At 34.2% G+C, this 23,032-nt stretch overlaps 1 protein-coding gene across 3 annotated transcripts in view; it reads left to right on the top strand.

The window, feature by feature from the left end:
- The window catches only part of LOC127850266 (rab-3A-interacting protein-like), a 63,624-nt gene that overhangs the window by 5,815 nt on the left and 34,777 nt on the right, over nt 1–23,032 (top strand). Inside the window, exons 1-2 of one of the 3 annotated variants that reach the window (XM_052383157.1) lie at nt 2,495–2,608; nt 4,325–4,460. In XM_052383157.1, coding sequence (XP_052239117.1) covers nt 4,363–4,460 — 98 coding nt within the window. In that variant the 5' untranslated portion in view covers nt 2,495–2,608; nt 4,325–4,362. Of the gene's footprint in view, nt 1–2,494; nt 2,609–4,324; nt 4,461–18,352; nt 18,968–23,032 lie in introns of those variants that run through there. The other 2 variants (XM_052383156.1, XM_052383158.1) reach the window with 2 other exon arrangements.

Genomic DNA, 23,032 nt, shown 5'->3' with positions numbered 1-23,032 from the left:
CCCCCCCCCCCCCCCCCCCCCCCCACCCAAGCTTACCCCAGGGGTTCCAGATTGTTAAATGTACACCTATTGTGTATGGTTTGACTTTTCAACAACGTATATTGACAAAAATTCATAGTTTGAAAAAATAACCCTGGTATAGGTATTATATATACACAAGGTATGAAACGCACTATATGCATATTGCTGAAAGATTGTGGAACAATGAATGTGACCTTTTTCATCGAAAACATACATGTTCCCATGCAGTTGCCGACAAAATGCAACTGGATTCGTTAAAAGACAGTACATGCAACGAGATTACACTACTAACCGATCTCCTGCTCGGCTAATAACTTTTCTGAAAAAAAAAATTCTCTATCAAATATATATCGTCGCTGTCGTTCTCAAACCTTGAAGCTACAAAATGCCAAGTTTTCAGGAGAGAGAAAAAACGTCTCATTTTTTTATAACGATGTTTTAGAAATTGAAATTCTGTAAAAATACTAAACAAATGAAGCTGCAAAATACGGTATAAGCCGTAGACGCGTAAGTCATACTGATAAGTCATACTGATGTTCAGAAATGGTAGCTACGATATTTTGTCACCACAGTTGTGTCATTTGTATAAGCACGGAGCGTCCGTGGTATGAGGTACGACAATTCGTCCTGATAGGAAACCTCGTAGCTGCAAATAAAAAAACTTTTTTGTCAAAATTGTCCAAAAGAAATGACGTACCTATAGGTAAAATGACGTCGCTACGACTTTTCGCCGGAAAAAAAGCCAACAATCAAGCTACAACATTTCGTCACCTGCATTTTTCAAGGGCTCTGATTGGCGTAGAGCTACGAGATATAGCACAAAACACGCGCCAGACTTCATATATTCGGAAAAGAAGAAAAAACATTTTTGAAAATTTTGGAGCTACGAGGTTTGAGAAGGACAGCGACGATATATAACAAGGTATTCAATTCAAAATGACCCGAAAACAGGGTGCATCCCTTGAACAGCCATAACTTCATCAATTGTGCAGGGATTTTCACGAACTTGGTCTTATTCAAGTGCAATTAATTTCATTTCTGGAAATGTATATATCTTGCAAGATTTTTACAAATGCTGGGTCAAATGTTAAGACATAACACGATACACAACATGGTGACCTACTTGATGTCCTACTACCTCGTCACTCTGCATCCTGTTCATAATGCAGATTCAGATGCAGGAGCACGTTATAATTTTTTAAATACACACATACACACACTTCATCATCTGTTTATGATAAAACTGTGTTGCATTATGAATTTGTCTTTCTACAATGATTCTTTTTGAACTTCAAAAAGTTGTTTCCACTTACTTTCGACAAATTCAAAAATTTGTCTCCAAATTGCGACCTAATTGGGAATCGAAGATCGTGTTATTTAAGACTCATTCTACAGTTCTTATAAATTTATTTAATAACAGTTTAATAAGTTTATTTAATAACAGCACATTTCACCAGTTTATTGATAACAGGTCAGGACATTTAATAAGCAGCCTGCATATGCAGCTTTTTTATGCGCTGAAAATACAAAAAAGGGAACATAATATTAAGACAATAGTAATCAATTAATTTGTATGAATTGAATCATTTGTAGCATATAAATAATATGATTGTGTTCTAGCATATGACCTACTTCATAGTTCCCAGAACACTTTTACTAGGTGTTATGCTTGAACGTAATATTTCAAGTTTGTATAGTACCAATCAATGTTAACAAGTTTTTTACTGCTTTTAATCAAACCAATTTTCTAAAACAATCGATAACTGTTTTTAATTGATATTGTTGTCAACTTAACAGTCCATAAAGTGATTAACACTGAAGAGCAAAGTTAGTATATTTCAAGATGTCTTATCTCTGTAGCCATATAAATGATGACCAATAAAGATAATTTGTAACAACGCCCCAATAATTGCAGTTCAAAAAACTTCAAAATGTTAAATAATAATTTAGATTATACATGTACATAACGACAAGCCTGATAACACATTTATTGATTACTCTTTGATGTACATGTATATAAACCATTTATGACAATTGTGACTGGTTTAAGAAGAGCCAAAAGATGATAGTTTGTATTTAAAATTAAAACAGGTAGCATAAAACTTCCTTCCTTTTCAATTATTAAAAGTGTAATATCTCCGCATTTGAATAATACATGATCAAGGAAGTCAATCATGAACATGAATTCAACAATGATTTTTGTAAATACTTTTTTTGTGCACATTTCTCATAGTCATAAGTTTTGTTTTGTGTCAACGGATACTCCTGGCTATTGTGCTTTGGACTTTTCATGCTTTGGTATTGGACTAAAAACCCATTTACCCTTACAGTGCTGGAACCGAATTTTGAAGGCCTTTGCAAACAGTTTGGATCCAGATGAGACGCCACAGAACGTGGCGTCTCATCTGGATCCAAACTGTTTGCTATTCTGATAGTATTCTTTGAAAAAAATCGAAGAAAATGTTAATTTTAGAAATTCAGCAGACGACATTTTAGCAGACGACAAATTACCCAGCATGCAAAGGGTTAAATTGCAGAATGTTGTGCTTCCTTAATTAATTCATACTTTGCTTAGTAAGAAAATTGAGTAAGTATATTTCTAGTACTTAATATTAAATAATAAGCGTAATATTTTTAAAAAAAGTGTCATTTCGTAATATTGTTTGGACCTGGTCTTTTGTCCATGACCCAAAATGCCTTTTCAATGTTAAGACTAAGAAATACATTACTTAATGGTTTTGCTACTGAATATTTGGAAATGAATCACATTTCGAGTAAGCTAAAATAAGCAAATTCAGCATTGCAAATTTGATATGTTTGACAGAACACTGTGTTATACGTTGAAAATATTTTCATGTTTAAAAAGGGGACAACTGTTAGCAAAACCTGTTTAAAAAAGCAGAATCATTTTAAACCCTGTTGAAAAGGGGGAAAACTTTTATGGAAGCCTCTTACATCAGGGGAAGACTTTATGGAACCCTGTAAACTTAAGGTTTTTTAGCTCACCTGAGCTTTTGTGATCACATTTTGTCCGTTGTGCATCGTGTATCGTCAACATTGGCCTTGTTAGCACTCTAGAGGCCACATTTATAGTCCGATCTTTATAAACTTGGTCAGAAAATTTGTCCCAATAGTATCATGGATAAGTTTGAAAATAGTTGCAGTTGCTGGAAACCCATGGCCACCAGGGGCAGGGCATTTTTCCTAATATGGCTAAAGTAAAACCTTGTTCACACTCTAGATCCCACATTTATTGTCTGAATCATCATTAAATTTGGTCACAATTAAGATTTGTCCCAATGATATTTTGTGCGAGTTCGAAAATGGGTCCAGTTGCTTGAAAAACATGGCCCCCATTGGGCGGGACATTTTTGTCCCCTACCGTTTTCACCGGAGGGGACTTATGGTTTGCACTCCGTCTGTCAGTCAGTCTGTCTGTCACACTTTTCTGGATCCTGAGATAACTTAAAAAGTTCTTCATATTTTTTCATGAAACTTGAAACATGGACAGATGGCAATATGGAGATTATGCACGTCAATTCATTTTGTTCCTACGTCAAAAATTGTGGTTGCTATGGCAACAAATAAAAAAAAAATTACTGACAAGGGTGGAGTTTCACCGGTAGGGAACAATATTGCTTGACAATCTCTTGTTCCTTATGGCTAGTAAAACCATGTAAACACCCTAGTTAGTTTTATTCAGCTCTGTATTGTTATCATCACAGAGCAGGTTGGCATAATATTATGATCCTTTTAAATGTCTTGCTAACACTCTGATCTTCATGAAACCTGATCAGAAGATTGGTCCTAATGATATATTGGATGAGTTTGAAAATGGATCCGGTTGGTTGAAAAACATGGCCACCAGCGGGCTGTGCATTTTTCCTTATATTGCTATAGTATGGTTATATTAAATCCTTATTAACACTCTAGAGGCCACATTTATTGTCAGATCTTCATGAAACTTGGTCAGAGGATTATTCCCGATGATACCTTGGACGAGTTCATAAATGGTTCTGGTTGGTTGAAAAACATGGCCACCAGGGGGTGGAACATTTATCCTTATATGGCTTTAGTAAAGCCTAGTTAACACTCTAAAAGTCAGAAACTTGGTCAGAACATTTTGTTCTAATGATATCTTGGGCTGCACAGAACAGGTCAGTTTCTTTGTAACTCAGGTGAGTGACTTTGGGCCTTTGAAGCCCTCTTGTTTACAGAACCCTTTAAATGAAAGGGAATACTGTTTACAAAATCGTATTAAATAAGCGTATGAACACAACGATAATCTCTGTTGATTTTTCAGCTGTCATATCACAATCATGTGCGGGTAGGAGACTTGGGATGATGGAGTTTAAGACAGAGACTCCGTCGAGTCCTACCAGTGACACTGAGCTGTGTAATGGAGTTCTGGGTAAACCATCCCTGCCGAGTAGCATGAGGTTAGTCAGAATTCTACCTGCTTTTAAAAAAAGGCTGTAAAATGTTCACAGTAATACAGATACAATAAACACACGCTTACCCGGCTATGACATGACTTTGTACATTTAGCATATTTTTTTGCGTTCTTTTTTTCTGGAAATCATTATACAAATACTAAACTGATTTTCATCTTGATATTTACTTTCCAACCCAAACAATTGCATTCTTTTGTGTGGGCACCACTGCAAATGAAGTTTTAGAGTGGCTATATTACATGTGTAGTTTTAACCTATTTATTTTATCTCAATTGCATTGAAAGCCTAAGGCTTATTTGAAACACTCTTAGAGTCTATTCCCTGAGACTAGAACCAGTACTTGGTGTCTATGGGGGAGATCTAAAGAATGCTCCCACAGAAGGGATCGAACACATGACCTGGTTGCTAGGGGGACCCCATATCCACTACGCCATGGCAACCTGTGGCTATATTGGAGTCACTCAATCTGTCACATGGGTAATTGATGTTATTATTGTTGGGTATAGGGTTTTTAATTCGTCTATGAGCCTTATTCTTTGAAAACTTGGCTTTATGCATTTGCCTAAAGTGTCTTCACACGCTAATCAGGGACGACACATTTTGCTTTAATATAATTTTTTGTTTTCCCTTCAACATTTTAGTCGTAAAAAGTTGTCCGTGCTAAGCCTTTGAAGACTGCACTGGCAAATCTGAGAGGTTACTTTACACACTTGCATTAAGGCCAGTTTTCCCAGAACGGGTCAAATATTAAAAGCATGGAGCAATAATGGAGCATCTAGATTTTGAAGTAAATGTTCGCTTCTGTTCTCTGTAATACATGTAAATGCACACGTTGATTGTACATGTGTATATCCCAGTATTACATATACAAAGGGGTTTGAAATCAAAAGCTGCATTTAAAGAGATGTTATACCCCACTGTATAGCATTTGCTGAATAATAAGTTGTGGATGTAAGAAAATGTCATATAGATACTTCATTTTAAGACTTTTGTTTCACTGCTCTTATTTAAAATGCAATTTTGTAACCTAGTAAGGCAAGTTCATTCCTTATGGTATGTGTTGTAATTTTGCTTGACATAATGCTTCAACTGTTTGGAAAATACACTATGTCAGTTAATTTTTTCAGTACACTTACATTACTGTAACACAAAGTAATATATTGTATGTCATTTTTTGGAAGATTTTTGTTAAGGAAGTGACTCATTTTACAAAATTACTATAATGGGCCATGATGTATTGTTGTTTAAAGCATTTTTATCACTAAACTTCCTTCCTCAGATAACCACATTTCCTTCCTTATTTAAAAACAACAACAACATTTTTTATTGTTGCTCAGTATCCAGTGATATGGCATGTTTCTAAATTTGGGGGTATCCGTACGTATGAGTAATACAAAAGTAAACATTTAGATAATTGTTAGTTTGTTTTTGTTATTTCAGCAGGCATAGGGGGGGGGGGGGTATAATTTGTGCAGTTACCTTACATCTCCACAAAGACAGTGATCTGGTTAAATATATGGGCCATTCTCTTTGCAAAGGGTTAGTGAATGCATTTACTTAAAGTATTTTCTCAGATAAGCCTGTGCAGTCTGCACAGGCTAATCAGGCACGACACTTTCTGCTTTTATGATATTTTTTGTTTAAAGAAAGTCTCTTCTTAAGGAGGAAACTGTTGTCCCTGTCAGATTAGCCTGTGCAGACTGCACAAGCTAATCTGGGACAATACTTTAGACACATGCATTAAACCCCCTTTTCACAGAGCGAAACTCATATACACTGGTACACTGGGTGTAAATGTTACTCACTCTCTTTAACATTTGGGAGTATGCTCTCTTCTTAATTTGTGGTTATAAATATACACTCTATGCACGATTAGTTGAATACAAGTTTTTTTGTACAAATGAACAATATGAGCTGGAGGCAAGACCAGTGTAATGATCATAGTCCTTTTTGTTTAATGCTTTCTGTGATTTATAGATAAATATCAGTGAATTAAAACTGATAATTCACTGTTTCATATAGGGAGCATTAACGACGTACAAAAAATATCATTGCACAGTAAAACAGTGAAAAAATTATTGATAATTTTCACTGTTTTACTGTGCAATGACATTTTTTGTCATGACATCATTTAAATTCTAATAATTATCCAGTTTAAAAACTGAAATAATTTGTGGATTTGTTAGAATATTTATATATTTGACTTAAAATCAATATTCCACCAAATCCAACAAATGTTCTCTTTATAATCAAGTTGTTCAACAGTATTACAATTTACAGTTATTTTATGGGAGTCAGTTGGCATATCACCCCTTAAAATGTCTTACTGAAAAAAATGGATTTGTACATGCATATTTTTCATTGAAATGTTTTGCAAAAAATGTGGTTGGATTTTAAATTTTTACAGAAGCTCACTCTAAGTCATCAAAATTTAGTTTATTAAATTATTATCCTTATTAAAAGTAGGTAAAGGCTGGCCTGTTACGCAATCTTTAATGCCATACATGTAGATTTAACCATTCAGGGGAGATAACCTGTATATCTAGGCTATTTGTATTTTTTTTGGTCAAGTATCACTTACTTCCCTTATTGTACATTTGCACAATGTGTTCTGAATTGCATAAGGCTTTGCTTTCATTATAAAGTTAAATCAAGTTATACAAATTCATCAAGTATGTTCATATGTTGTTATGTGCTCATCTTGTTCCCCACAGGAATGTGTCCTTATTAATTTTTGTCTTTGTATCCGGTTTAGGCCTATACATATGATAAAGGCAATAAAGAATAAATCAATTTAATTAACATAATTTACTTGTGTTGTATGGACTCAGCAGGTAAAATATGGATTAATTCCACTGCATCACTGTTTTCAATTTGTAAACAAATCGATCTAATTACATGGGGAACATTGCGCTCTTGAATAAAGTCCAAAAATCTATGAAGGAAGCAATTATTGTTTTTGATAAGTGACTGGTGACATGTTTTACAAGATGCTTATAAGTTTAAGGGTCAAGTGGGTTTGCTAATTGGTATTTCCAGTGTGTTCTTACATGTCTGAATTGCTGTAATATTTGCAAATATTCTCTGGAAAGCTGCATTACTTTAAGTATTATGTCATTGGGCTTAGTGAACTATAAACTTTGTCCCATAAAGACATTGTTGTTGTTGGTGGCAATTTATTGTATGTTGTACAGCAGTTTATTCTATGTTTTATTTTTAGTATTGAACTTTCACCAAGATATTTATTGTGCCTAATGTGTCAGTCATATTATTTTTCTGCATAATTAGCCAAACAAGAACCTTTGAGCGCAGTTGTGGGAAAACTCCAGGGTTTTATTCAAACCATTAATTGTTGTGCTAGATTAGCCTTTGAAGTCCACACCGGCTGTTGCATGTTACACTTTTGACTTATACTTTATTTAAGCTAAGAAGAGACTTCCTTCAAGGGAAAAATACAATAAAAGCAGAAAGTTGCATCCCTGATAAGCCTGTAGGGCTGGGCAGGCTAATCTGGGTAGACACTAACCCTTTGCCACTTAGATATGTATTTTCACGCATTTGTAGCCCTTTAGAAAGTTGAATGTAAGCATTTCGTATAAGATTCAAGTTTTGAAGGCTTTATTCCAACCCTTAGATACTGATGAGCAGCAAACAGCATAAAACCTGTTTGAACTAAGCCATTTTCACTTTGTTTCTGAGTGAGAAAGGGATAAGCAAATGCATTTAGCCCAGTGTTTCCAGAACATGACTGATTCTTTTGTCATAACAAGAACATGGTTTATTTGCCTGTCTTGAAAGAATTCCTTTTCAAAATGTCTTAATAAAAACTTTTAACTGTTGTAAGTTTGTAACCAGTAACAGTTAAGTTTGTTTGTGTTTCTTGTAGTTTATCAGTATCGAGGTGTGGACGAAAAAGCAGTGGGTGTTAAAATGATACTTTGGGGATTTATAAGTTGAGTAAATAAATATGAGCATATATATAACTGGGCAGAATGATATTGAACATTAGGAACAGAGTAATGGAATGTTAAAGACATGTGTAGATGTTTACCCTTTTAGACTCCGAGGCAACTTGAAAATGGCTCAGTGCAAACAGCATAATACCAGAACAGCCTGCCAGTAACTCGCAGTCTGTTCAGGTTATATGCTGTTTGCAGCTCATCAGTATCTAAGGGTTGGAAATGGAGCCTTTAAAACTTGAATCTATTAAGAAAGGTCTTTAATCAAATGTTACTTTTTTAGGGACTTAAAAAACGTGTCAAAATAACTTATCTAAGTGGTAAAGGGTTAAGAAAGCATTATAAGTATGTTCTATTACAGAGCTATGCAACATGGCTGAAATTAAACTGAGCCTTACAATGGGAAAACCAGGCTTAATGCACGTACAGGTGCTGAAAGTGTTGTCCCAAATTAGTCTGTGCAGTCTGTGTAGACCAGATTTTTGTTAAGAAAAGATCGCATTAAAGAAACAATTCTTATCTCTGATTAGCTTGTGCAAGCAACTTTATGTACATGCATTAAGCCCCGTTTTCCCAGAGCGAGACTCAAATATTGTTTCTCCCCCCCTTCTCTGTAAACTTTGACAACTAACAATTATGTTTTGGTTGCTCAAAATTTGTGTAAGGATATTTTATATTTTAAATAAAATAAATAATTTTGCTTAAATTGAGTGCATTGATGTGCGTTGACTTTATATCTGATTAAATATAATTAAATGCTCAAAGGTGAATTTGAGGTAACCCTTTGAGCGCTGGAACCGGAATTTGAAGGCCTTTGCAAACAGTTTGGAACCAGATGAGACGCCACAGAACGTGGCGTCTCATCAGGATCCAAACTGTTTGCTATTCTGATGGTATTCTTTGAAAAAAATTGAAGAAAATGCTAATTTTAGAAATTCAGCAGACAACATTTTAGCAGATGACAAATTTCCCAGCATGCAAAGGGTTAAAAATGACTTTACAGATGACTGTTACCATATTCACATTTGTTAATTGTGGTTAAATGGTGTAATGATCAATCAATTTGTGAATTGCTGTCAACCTGACATATTGATGTATCAGTGATAACGTACAAGCTACAGTGTATACAAAAACTATATGGACTACGCTGTAAAATATGCTGGCCACTACGCTACAAAATAATTATGTTTAATATAGTTTAATGCTACGCCAGACTTTTTTCATCCACATTTTTTTAAATTCATGAGTTTAAGAAAACATTAATGAAAAGCTTTTCTTCCTTTTGAACTATATTTTTATAGGAAAAGGTTCTCTTATAACAAATAGCATTGCAAATAATTATAAAACACTCTGTATACTTACTAAATCCATATTTTTATAAAGACCTATAAGCCTGATTGTTACATAGGGATATTTTCTGTTCTTTAGCTTTAGCCACATCCTCTTAGACAATTTTCTTAAATTCATGCAGTTTTTCACCAACTTGAAACATAAATGTTATATGGTTGTAAATTTCATACATTTAGTAAAAGTTATCCTTCATGTTCTTCGTTACTCTAAAAAAAAGAGTTTAATACTACGAACCTATTTGGGGCTATTTTATCCTAAGGACTTTTGTAAAAAGGATTGCCCTTATACCCTTTAACATAAATGTATAAATTCAGCTGTTAAGAATAATTGTTGGTTTGCAATCTTGCTTTTACAGAGATTTACATCATGCCGTTGCAGTGTTTTTTCAATTAAATTTGGGTCTCTGGTAGGGGGTATGTGCGTTAGTGTTGTCTCAGATTAGCCTGTGCAGTTCACACAGGCTAATCAAGGACAATGCTTTGCGCCTAAACTGGATTTTCGCTATGAAGAGACTTTCTTTAAGCAAAAAAATACCACAAATGTGGAAAGTGTTGTCCCTGATTATTAAGCCTGTGCAAACTGCATAAAAGCCATTGGCTAATCTAGGACAACACTTTACGCCCATGCATTGAACCTTCTTTTTATGCCTCTGGATTGAGTGATTGGGGTATATTGTTTTTGGCCTGTCTGTCTGTATCTCTGTCATTGTATGTGTCTGTCTGTCATTGTATGTGTCCCAAAACTTTAACCTTGGTCATAACTTTTGCAGTATTGATGATAGCAACTTGATATTTGGCATGCATGCGTTTCTCATGGAGCTGCACATTTTGAGTGGTGAAAGGTCAAGGTCAAGGTCATCCTTCAAGGTCAAAAGTCAAATATATGGCTTCAAAGCGCGCAGTAGGGGCCATTGTGTTTCACAAACACAGCTCTTGTTTCAGAGTGAGGCTCATATATAATGAAGGCAATCCCCTCCGACACTTACTGGCTCCCCTCCGACACTTACTGGCTCCCCTCCGACACTAACTGGGCATATTTCTCTTTGAGTTGGACTTGTTACATGCTTCAGACTAATTTATGTCAAATAGATGTTAATTGAATGTGGCCAATTATGTATGGGTTGACAGCTTTTAAAGGGCATGGGAGGTTGTGAGAGGAGTGTTTGAATGTAACACTGATATGTTCAGTTTTACCCTTTACCACTTAGATATGTATTTTGACATGTTTGTAGTCCCTTAGAAAGTTAAATTTAATTATAGACCTTAATTCCTTTACTAGATTTAAGTTTTAAAGGCTTCATTTCAAACCCTTAGATACTGATGAGCAGCAAGCAGCATAAAACCTGAACACTGACTGCTAGTTACTTGTAGGCTGTTCTGGTTTTATGCTGTTTGCACATAGCCATTTCCATGTGCTTCTGAGTGGGGAAGGGTTAATAGGCAACCTTATTGAGTTTTAACTTATATTTATTAGTGAAAAGCTGGCATATGATGATCATGTACTAAAGCCCAAAGCATATAACTTCTGAGTTGTGAGTTGATTAATTGTTATAAGGTTAGTCATTTTGGAACATGATCTTTTGACCATAGCATTTTCAACATAGCATTCACAATTGTGGTGTGTAATATTTGTGGGTCCATTTATGCATGTGTTCAGGATTGTAACCTTGTTCATTTTGCATTTTTCGGCGTAGCTGTATTAAGCCAGCTTTTCACCTTACCTGACCTTTGTAAGTGTCCAATAAAATTCAAATAAAATTTCCCGCGGCTAGGTACGAATGAATACACTTCATTTATTTCATTGGCTGAATTGAGTATACCACCAGAACATTGGAAACATATCCGCGTCTTTGTTACACTGTTTTACTGCATGAAACAATTTTATCTCTAATGAAAAGGCTTAATAGATAGAACAGTTTTACACTCAATTCTCGACATCAATACAGTTTGTGCGTGCACCTTTTATTTTCAGAGGATTGCCAGGGCAAAAGCGTTTATACTTAAAGGCTATGTTCTCATATTTAGTACTTACTTCCATATTCCTGTCAACAATGTTAACATGTAAAAGTATAAAGAGGACTAGAAGCGAGGCCTCGCTTTAATGCATTGCATTTCAACCCGCGAGGTATCGGGTCAATTCGCTGCCAGTGTGTGAATGTCAGAGTTTATATACAGGTCATCACCGGAGTTCGCGGCCAGTAAAATAATCGTTATAAAATAAAGACGCTATCCGTGAACTAGGTGACCTGGAATTTTTTTTAGACCAGAAATATGTTTAATGAAGATATTCAGCAATATAATTATGGTAGGTCAATAATAGATTCTTAATGTGTTTTCAACAATACAATGATAAATATTATTTTTGATTAATTTAACAATAATTATTCCACCATATTGACTAATGTATTAAGCATGAGCGCGATGATTCTCGATACTGTTAATAATCGAATCAAATAGCAATGCCTGACAAACCACTTAAACAGGTTTGTTCGAAGAACGCGCCTATAAATACGGATACTTTGTGTGTGGCCGGTTGACTCATATGTTTTAATTTCACTTCCATTCTTCTTTTGGTTTTCTGTTTTGTATCTATAGGTTTATGACCAGCAATATGTAATCATGTAAAATAAGCCGCGAAAACTCAGCGTAACATCCCGTACTGCGTGTGATGCAGCTAAGAACTGCACAGAAAAAGACATTCGCTATCCTTGATCTTATTCATTGAACTATCAACGCCGTATATCTTTTTTAAAGATATTTCTTGTTTCTTCTTACCTCAAAGGTCAAGGACCTATTTAATAGTCAAATGTTACATTTTTCCCTCTATGTATTTTTTTTACACATTATCGTTTATCATTTTATTTGAAAATAACTCCAAACATCAGACCAAGTTTATGTTATTCCAGTTAAAAAAGAGAATTTTGTCTCCATAAATTATAAAATGGTTAAAATATTAAAAAAATGGGTCTTTGTGGCAAAAGTCAAATTGGAAAATGGACTTCGTCTGAAAAATTCATGGAATCTTTGATAATTAAATTTTTTTAAAAATACATGCCATTTTCGTTATCTCGAAGTCGGCTGGAACAAGACAAAATATCGAGATAACGAGAGTTCGAGATATCCGATCAGGTGTTTTCAAAGAAAAAAAGAGACGAAAATTTACATTGTTTTTAACATCTAAATACCTGCTAAGTGGTCTAACTAAAGCCGTCACTGTGTGGCATAATACTCTCTACCTGATATTTACGCGTTTTTACGAGGCACGATTAATTTTGCTATTTAAATGCTTAAAATGACGTTTTAAGAATTACGGAATTGTATGAACACAAGCGGTTATAATGTTTCTAAAGTTAAAGTTATGATGCAATTGAGGTCCAATAAAGACGAGGGTTTTCCATCTGAACATGTGTAAATCACGTTCCGGAATGCTGTACTGTACATGTACATTTTTTAGTTTGAAATGCAAAGTTCAATTGATTATTAGTACAGGATCAAACAGGATTTATTATATTTATTACTCAACATCTCCAGATCTAGATACAGGCTTGAAGAATTCAGTCGTTCGGCCTTTCGGCAGGCTGTGTATTAATTGCAGTTAGTTGATGTTAAAGTGACAGGCCTTACTCAAGTGTTAATGGCTAACGACATTACACACGTGTGATCATTGATGCAATTAACAAATCATTTTCCTACCGCACAGTATGGGGAGCAGCCGGGCGAAGCGGGACGGTGAAGTATCAAAGAATAAATGTCTCACCTTTGCCAACACTGGAACAGTTATTCGCACTTCGAGATAAACCACGGTAAATACATGTAAAATTGGGACTCTGGACAAAATTTTATATCGACATATAGAATTATTCGACATAACGAAAATCGAGATAAGCGATGTTTATTTATATAGATAAAGAAGGAAAAAAAATGGGACATTGAGCTTACTTCGACATATCGAGAATATCGATGAGATTGGACTGTATGCAGGTTCATCATAAAAATGGTTGATTAAATTGAAATGTAACGCACAAAAACAATATTGTGGTCCAAAATTTTGAAAAACATTACATGTAGATAAAGTCTTAAATCTAGATAATGTTTATAGATGACATCGGTGGTCTGTTAATGAAGTCTCTTATTTTGACTTTATGTTTATGAGAATATATATACCCCCATTACCATTGGTAATGGGGGCTTTATAGGAGTCACTTTGTCGGTCGGTCGGTCCGTCCGTCGGTCGGTCTGTCCGTCTGTCGGTCTGTTCCGAAATTTCATCCGATCTTCACCAAACTTGGTCAGAAGTTGTATCTAGATGGTGTCTAGGTCAAGTTTGAATTTTGGTCATGCCAGGTCAAAAACTAGGTCACGGGTCACTTAGTGTGTTTTAAACTGAAAGTTTGTCCGGACGATAACTCATGTCATTTATCGTTAGATTTTAAAATTACTTGGTACATTTGTTTACCATCATGGGACGGTGTGTCGTGTGAAAAAAGTACGTTGATATCTCAAAGGTCAAGGTCACACTTGGAGTTCAAAGGTCAAATGCTTGTCCGGCCCATAACTTTGTCATTTATTGTGAGATTTGAAAATAATTCGCCAAATTTGTTCACCATCATTGGACAGTGTGTCGCGCGAAAGAATTAAGTCGATATCTCCAAGGTCAAGGTCACACTTTGAGTTCAACGATCATAAATGAGCTTGTCCAGGCCATAACTATGTCATTCATTGTAAGATATTAAAATCATTTGGCACATTTGTTCACCATCATTGGAAAGTGTGTTGCGTGAAAGAATTACGTCAATATCTCCAAGGTCAAGGTCACACTTAAAGTTCAAAGGTCGAAAATCGCCATAAATGAGCTTGTCCGGGCCATAACTATGTTGTTCATTGTGAGAATTTAAAATCATTTGGCACATTTGTTCACCATCATTGGACGGTGTGTCGCGCGAAAGAATTATGTTGATATCTCCAAGGTCAAGGTCACACTTTGAGTTCAAAGGTAAACATTGGCCATAAATGAGCTTGTCTGGGCCATAACTATGTCGTTCATTGTGAGATTTAAAAATCATTTGGCACATATGTTCACCATCATTGGACGGTGTGTGGCGCTAAAAGAATTACGTTGATATCTCCAAGGTCAAGGTCATACTTTGAGTTCAAAGGTCAAAAATGGCCATAAATGAGCTTGGTCATAACTATGTCGTTCATTGTGAGATTTTAAAATCATTTGGCACATATGTTAACCATCATTGGACGGTGTGTCACGCGAAAGAATTACGTCAATATCTCCAAGATCAAGGTCACACTTTGAGTTCAAATGTCAAAAATGGCCATAAATGAGCTTGTCCGGGCTATAACTATGTCGTTTATTGTGAGATTTTTAAAATCATTTGGCTCTTTTGTTCACCATCATTGGACGGTGTGTTGCCCGAAAGAATTACGTCAATATCTCCAAGGCAAGGTCACACTTTTAGTTCAAAGTTCAAAAATGGCAATAAATGATCTTGTCTGGGCCATAACTTTGTTGTGCATTGTGAGATTTTAAAATGACTCTGTACATTAATTTTGTTTACAGTCATTGAACGGCGTGTCATGTGAAAGAATTCAAGAGTTCAAAGGTCAAAATGACTATAAATGATAATGGCATAATAATTCTTAAAAATCACCATAAATTAGATTCTCTTGTTTTGTGAAGACAGCATGCAATATAGTCTGTGTCAATGGGGCACTTGGGGCTATACGTCACGTCTGTGACAAAGCTCTAGTTTATAATTAATATTTCTAAACTTTTAATCAATATGCAAAATTAATTGAAGTCTGATTAAATCAGATTTTTATGTATGAATTGTTTGTACAATTTTTAAGCAACAAATACAAGATATAATACCCGACTTATTGGCAGGTTATGCATTTCGGACATCAAACAGTGCCCTTTTTAGGTTAACTCTTTTCATCTCAGAAACAAAGTGAAAATGGCTACATGCAACTAGCATAAACCAAAACAAACTGCGTGTTTCTTGCAGCATGTTCAGGTTTCATGCTGTTTTCTGCTCATCAGTATATTAGGGTTCGAAATGAAGCCATTAAAAGTTGAAACTGGTATTAGAGAGGTCTTTAATTAAATTTTCTTTTCTTAAGGACTGCCAACTGCATGTTGCATGGAATGCATTATCTGAGTGGTAAAGGAGTTAATACCGGTACCTGACTTATTGACCGGTCATGCATGTATGATGTTGTAAATTGTCCTTCTTGGGTAAAGTACACCATCAGTGCAAGTATGTACCAGGAATGTGACAGGTGTAAATAAACACTCTCCAGTCACTTGCTGATCTTTCTTCAATGGTTCAGAGTTATTAGGCTGTGAAGTCAGTTTGGTGTATTCATCAATACTGATCTTTGAACAATGAAGCGTTGACTTTTGTGTTGAGGAAATGTTACTCATAATAGATATCAGTATCGGAAAGGAAATGGATTATTGTCAAAATTGTGTTTTTTTCATGTGTTTGAATGATAATAATAAGACCGGAAAGGTATTATTTTTCAATTGGAAAAAAGGTTTTCATTGTGTTGGATAACAAAGGTTTCACTTTATCAGACAGTAGACTACAGTAGATAGGTAGATTGTCTTTTTTAAAGAAAAGATAATGGCGATTGTTGATTATCCATTGTTGCACGCATTTAACCTTATGTACAGTTCAAATTGGTGTTTTTTAACCACTGGTAACATATATGGTCTGCATTTGGGTCTTTAATTGACTACTGTTTGTTGTTTTGTTGCATTAAAGATATTTTTTTGAAAAAGCTGTAATTTTAGTGTTAGTCTAGGAAGGTTAAATGATTATTTGCTTTTTATAAAAGCAGGATGTGATCATTTGATGTTGATGAAGTGTGATTGATTATAATTTTTATCAAATATGATGTGCAATTTTGAAAAAAAAACTGTAAAGGATACAATAATCTGATACAAAATTATGAACAATTAAACTGTACCATAACATACGTGCTCAGTGACGTATAGAAAATGGCTAAGCTTAATTGTAAATACAAAAACAAAACAGAAAATAATTGATTGAAAACACCATACTAATGGTCATTTTTCTGCTGCCTATTTATTGGTTGACAGGTCAGGATGTTGACACTGGTGTTCACCGGGGCATACTGTTGTGGTTGTATCAGAATACTTGACGTCAAATCAACGCTCGTGATAAATAACTTGTGACCGCAGTGTGTTGTACTTCAAGTTATGAACATTAATTGCAATCAGATTCATGTGCATATTAAATGTTGAATCAACAAATCAACGTTCATGGTAAAATATATGTGACTGCAGAAAGATTTGTTAGTGTGTTGTACATATAGCTATGGACATTAGATAAATGAGCATGGATACTGAAGGATAGTTTAAACTGAGTGATCTCAAAATTTTCTTGTACTTAACTCACAGAAAGTGCAGTAGTTTTGGTTGTTTGTCTTTAAATTTATAATTGAAATATCATTGTACTAGTTTAACCTTTTCCCACTCGGAAGCAAAGTTAAAGTGGCGATGTGCAAACAGTATAAAACCAGAACAGCCTGCGAGTAACTTGCAGTCTATTCGGGTTTTATGCTGTTTGCTGCTCATCAGTATCTTTGGAACTGAAGCCTTTAAAACTTGAATTTAATAAAAAAGGTCTTAAATTAAATTAACCTTTTGAAGATACTACAAATACGTGTAAATACATACGTATCTAAGTGGTAAAGGGTTAATTCAAGTGTATGCCTTCTTGTAGGATGTTCTATAAGAACAAGTTTATATAGGTAAGTGAATGTTATGCAACATGATATCTCCACTGATGAGATCATAATTTGCGTTTCAAATGACAGTTACATGATCTTTAACTATCTTGATGAGGAAGAAAATAACATTTTTTTAATATTTGTAAGTATGAACAAGGAACTTACATTCAACAGATATATTGTAAATAGAGGTATCACGTCAGACATGTAAATGTATATGACTCAGGGATTTTTTTTGCCCGATTAGGGAAAGTACCGTTACCAGCCCGATTGGGAAAAATGTGCACGAAAAAATGTGTATTTAATTTTTTGATTCCAAATACTTTAAAATTGATAACTAAATGTTGTAAAGACGTCAATATTATATTTACTTAGGCTGAAGCCATAGAGATGCATTGGGAAACTAACTAAATTTTGCATTTTATTCATTAAACAATTTTTTTTTTTAGAAACCTTCAATTTGGGCACTGTTTTGACAGCAATTGGGAAATTTGTAGTTTTTTTCCTAATTGGGAAAGTGCTGTTTTCCAGTACTGTATAAAGAAGGAAGAAAATCGCTGGTAACTTATAATGAACAAGGAACTTACTTTCAATAGATATAAGTAAATAGAAGTTTCACTTCAGACATGATGTAAATGAAGGACTGTCATTTGACACATTTAAATCCAGCTGTCATTTGACGCATGATAGCTAAACATGCAATCAGCTGAAATTAACTACATGTAAATATTAAGGAAGCATTTTGTTTAGGATAAATAATTTTGATTTAGAAATATGGTATTGTTTTGGAACAGTTTTTTATCAGAGTGGAAATAGGATGTAAGTTGTGATGTTTATGTTTTAGATAACAGGATTTTACTTAATTACTTCTCAGAAATGATACACAATAATTTATCAAAACATATTGTCATTGTTGTTTTTTTGTAGAAAAAAAATAAATGTTAGATAAACTATGACATCATGTACTGATAGGAAAGCATTGAAAAACAAAGTATTGAAGATGCAGTATGAAGTATGACATTATCTATGCTTATCAACATATAAACAAATAAACAAGATTTGACTATAGACGTTGAAACAATTGTTTTGGAAAATACAAACAAGAATTATACTGTGTCAGATGACATTCAGGCAAAATGAAAGCTGTTTAGAAAACATCCTTCTGTTGTGTTGTGGACTTTGAAAACACAAACACAAATAATTATGGTACATGACATTTGGGAAAAGTGAAGCTGTTATGAAAACATTCTAGTGTTGTGTTGGTTTGACTGTTAGACTATCAGTGACTGGTACAAGGTGTTGTGTGGCTTTATTTTTGTTTGTGGTAAGACAATTTACAATCAGTGGACACCATGTTGGGAACGATGTGCATTATTCTGGAGGAAAACAATAACCATGGGCATGAGTGTTACAGGTAATGTATTTATATATTTTGTTGAACCTTGCGCTGGGAAAATGTTGTTCAATTCATGCATGTGAAGTGATGTTATCAGGGAGAGGAACACTTTCTTCAACGACAGGATTTTCGTTCAGATGAGACTTTTTAAAACGAAAAAACTATTAAATTGGAAAGTGGAAGACACTTTTCACACACATATTTTTTTCTACATATTCTTATTTTTGTTTTCATTTTTAACCAAAACAAATGTTTACATATTTTTTTTTTGTCACACAGGAGGTCCAACAGTTTTGGTAAAAATACCAAACCTTTTGCAAGTTTTATTGAAAATGTCCTAGGGCTGATGTCTAATTTTGCATGGGTTGCATGTATTATGCCAAATGATTCCAAAGCTAGGCTGGGTAACATTATTTCCAAAAATTAAATCTATACAATGGTTTAATGATGAACCAGTTTATAGAATTGTCTGTTCATTATTAAGATAAAACCATAATGGATAAAAGAATGAAATGACCGAAAGAAAAATTAATTAATTTATCAATGATTGATCTTCATGCATGGCCTTGCAGTGTTGAGTTTAATAGTATTGAGTGCTTGCATCATGGTTCTTTTAAGGTGTTTTATGGGAATGGTAAAAACATGCTTTTTTTGAGCCATTATTTTTAATTTATCATCTTTGTTGTACACTTAGGAAATGATTTGAGATATTGAAATGGGCTGTGCTGTGACAAAAGGGGGTTTAATGCATGTGTGTAAAGTGTTGTCCCAGATTAGCCTGTGCAGTTTGCACAGGCTAATCAAGACGACACTTTCTGCTTTTATGATATTTTTATTTTAAAGATTTTAAGTCTCATCTTAGCAAAAATCCAAATTAGGTGGAAAGTGTCATCCAAGATGAGTGTGTGCGGACTGCAAAATAACCAATCAGAACACATGTAACAGTCATAATATAGCAAACAATGAACCATGTAATATTCCCATTATATAAGTATATAAAATATATCAGTCAAGCATTTATGCATGCATAACACTAGCATTTTATGAAGCAAGTTACAACCTGACTAAATTATATATCACATTTATATGCACCATAAATTTGACAAATGTGACAGTGTTTTGGACCCCATTGACCTGAAAACATATATATCATTATGTAAATAGTGCTTGTGAGTTTTTAAAACATCAGGTCTATTAGGTTTTCAGGCATGATAACACAGAATGTTTTGATATCTTTATTACTTTGTTTAAACAGAACAAATCAGGTATGTTAATGAAATGACACAGTGGATGTGGTGGTATCACTTCTAAGCTATAAAGTGCATTCTTATTCTGTTTTGTTAAGTTTTGTATAAACAGGTCAGTTTTCGGTTGACCTCGACAAATATGATTACTACAACTGACAGTAATTTTACTACAAGGCAGTTATTGTAATGTTACTTCATAGTTATGTTGTTATTACCTTTGGGCCTCAAGGCACATTATAACAATAGGCTGTTAATGATGCAGACATATGTGTAGTGATAATTGTATTGTGTCACCAAAGAATGTTGAATGTTGATTTTGGTCACAAAGAATGGGGGGGGTGTTGATTATTTATTATACAAGAATGTGTGATATTAGGTAATGTAATCTTTACTATGACAGTCATAACATTTCAGGGCACATTCTTGTGGTCTGTATTGGGCCATTTAGATTAAACAGAGTAAATAGTGTTGATAGATTCATTGCATGAAGATTTTATCTTAAAAGTTTGGTGTTATATATCAAGATCACTCCCATGTTTGTTGATACTTTTTCATGAATGGTAAATAAAGAGTAAAGGATGGACAAAATAGGATGACAAATACTGGTACAAAAATCTGTATAGTATTAAAAAAGTTAATGTTGCTCTAAAATGTACAGACAAACATATAAATTTCAATGTTTTTGGCCAAGAGATTGCAATGTATATCTCAATTTTAAAAAAAGACAAAATATTTCGTCATGATACAAATACCATTTTCCATTTTCATTTACCTAGAGAGAAACAAGTAATTACAGCAAACATATTAATCCTAATGGTTGTGCGCATAAATAAACTTAATATTATATAGTGAGGGTGTGTAACCACGAAAAACATGGTTAAACAGAAATCAGCCACGCTTTGGGAAAACGGGGCTTAATGCATATGTGTTAAGAATTGCCTCAGATTATAGCAAGTGCTGTCCACACAGGCTAATCAGGATGACAATTAATGCTTCATGCTTGTATGGGGATTTTGTTAAAAAGAAGTCTCTTCTATACGGAAATCAAGTGATGTCAATTTGCTGCAAATCTTGGATGTTAGTACTTTACACACAAGCATTAAGCCTCAGCTTTTTGCATAGTGGGGATCCAATGTTTAAGATATATATATAAGGACAGATAATGGTAAAAAAAGAAATTCTTTTAAATATGTTTGTATTTGGAATCCCATAAAAATCATGGTTATAAATAAATCTATTATCAAAATTTAATACAAGTCATGAATTCAATGAAACTAATAACAGTTGTCCCTCTGAAATTTGGAATGTAAAATGTAATCTAATGATTATTGCATGGCTAGCAAGCCAGGTGTTAATTTGCACCTGTACAGTGGCGAAATACAATTTGGCGAAACACATTGAATTGAAAATTACAAGGCTGATGAAATAATTCAATCAGGCAACATTTGGCATTTCAATGGAATGTGTGATTGCAATGATTGCATTGTGTGTATATGATGAACATGTTCAATAGGTAATTGCATGATTAATGTGTGAATAGGATGAAAATTTATAAATCTTTATGCTTTGGTAACTATGAAAAGTTTTTTTTCCCCCAGCAATCTCATATTCCATTTGTAAACAATTTTTGAAGGAGTCCATCTTGCCAAACAAGTAACAAGTAAAACATTTACCGTAAAACGCTGTGTATAACGCGCATTTATGTATAACGCGCATCTACTTTTTTAAGCTAAAAAATCTGGAAAAAAAGTTTTTGAAGCAAAAAAATCAGGGGAAAAATTCCGTACCACAGGCTAACTGAAAATCGTTATATTTACAGTGCCGATCTTCCGTGTTCTTTTATTGCTTCAATTATAAATTATTTTAAAGACGATAACGATACAACTAGTTTGTGTGTTTTTTTAAAATCATATTATGCGTAAAAATTAATGTTTGGATTTAAATGAATTATGCATGAAATGCAGACTTTCCACGAGGATACCATCAAGGTTTTCATCATATGTCTCCGAAGTAACTGTCCACGATTTTATCGTGGAAGAGTACACATAACGGATGGATTAGTTATAAATAAGAAACTGACATTATCGATTGGTATTGTTACGTGGTTATTCATGCATGACTTATTCACAACCGCGCGTTTATTTGCATTGCTGATATCATGCGTTCTTTACGAGTGTCTGTAATTGACAGAAGACTTTAACGACTCAAACTTCTCAACACCATTATGACATTACCGGCGATAAACAAACAATGGAGGTGTGAAGCCGTTTGCCGGTTCACATGTTTTGATAATAGCCCAGCTACACAAAACTTGACAGGTGACGCAAATTGCTCGGTAACCACATCCTCAGTCTTGACGAGACGTATGAAAACGTGTAAACAAACACAACATCAATTTTATTAACACATTTGAAAAGCAAGAAAAATAATCATAAATATATCAGGAAAGACCTTGCCGACATACTATTGTAAATCGACAAGTGCCTCCAAATAAATTGTGTAACCCTAGTACAGTTGGGTATAATATTGTGGGAAAACAATAACATTTAATAAAAATGGCTTCCTTGTTTTTCATTCTCTTCTTCAAATTTATTTGATTTCAATGCTCTGTACGTACCTGAAAAAGATAGAAAATATTTATGTTAACTTTATAATGTTTGTCCATCTTATTCAGATCGTAAATATAACACTATTATTAACATAGTTACAGTTTAAACACCGGGAAACAGAATGATACGAATTACCGCAACTGGGTAACTGACAGGGAAAAAATGTCTTGACATGGCTGTAGTTGCGCATAATGCGCATCAAGTTTTTAAAATGAAATTTTGGGGTA

The sequence above is a fragment of the Dreissena polymorpha genome, chromosome 11 (genome assembly GCF_020536995.1).
Source record: "Dreissena polymorpha isolate Duluth1 chromosome 11, UMN_Dpol_1.0, whole genome shotgun sequence".
NCBI classification, from domain to species: Eukaryota; Metazoa; Mollusca; class Bivalvia; order Myida; family Dreissenidae; genus Dreissena; species Dreissena polymorpha.
Note: the sequence above shows the minus strand (reverse complement) of the source record. Positions and strands in the feature narration are given on the sequence as shown.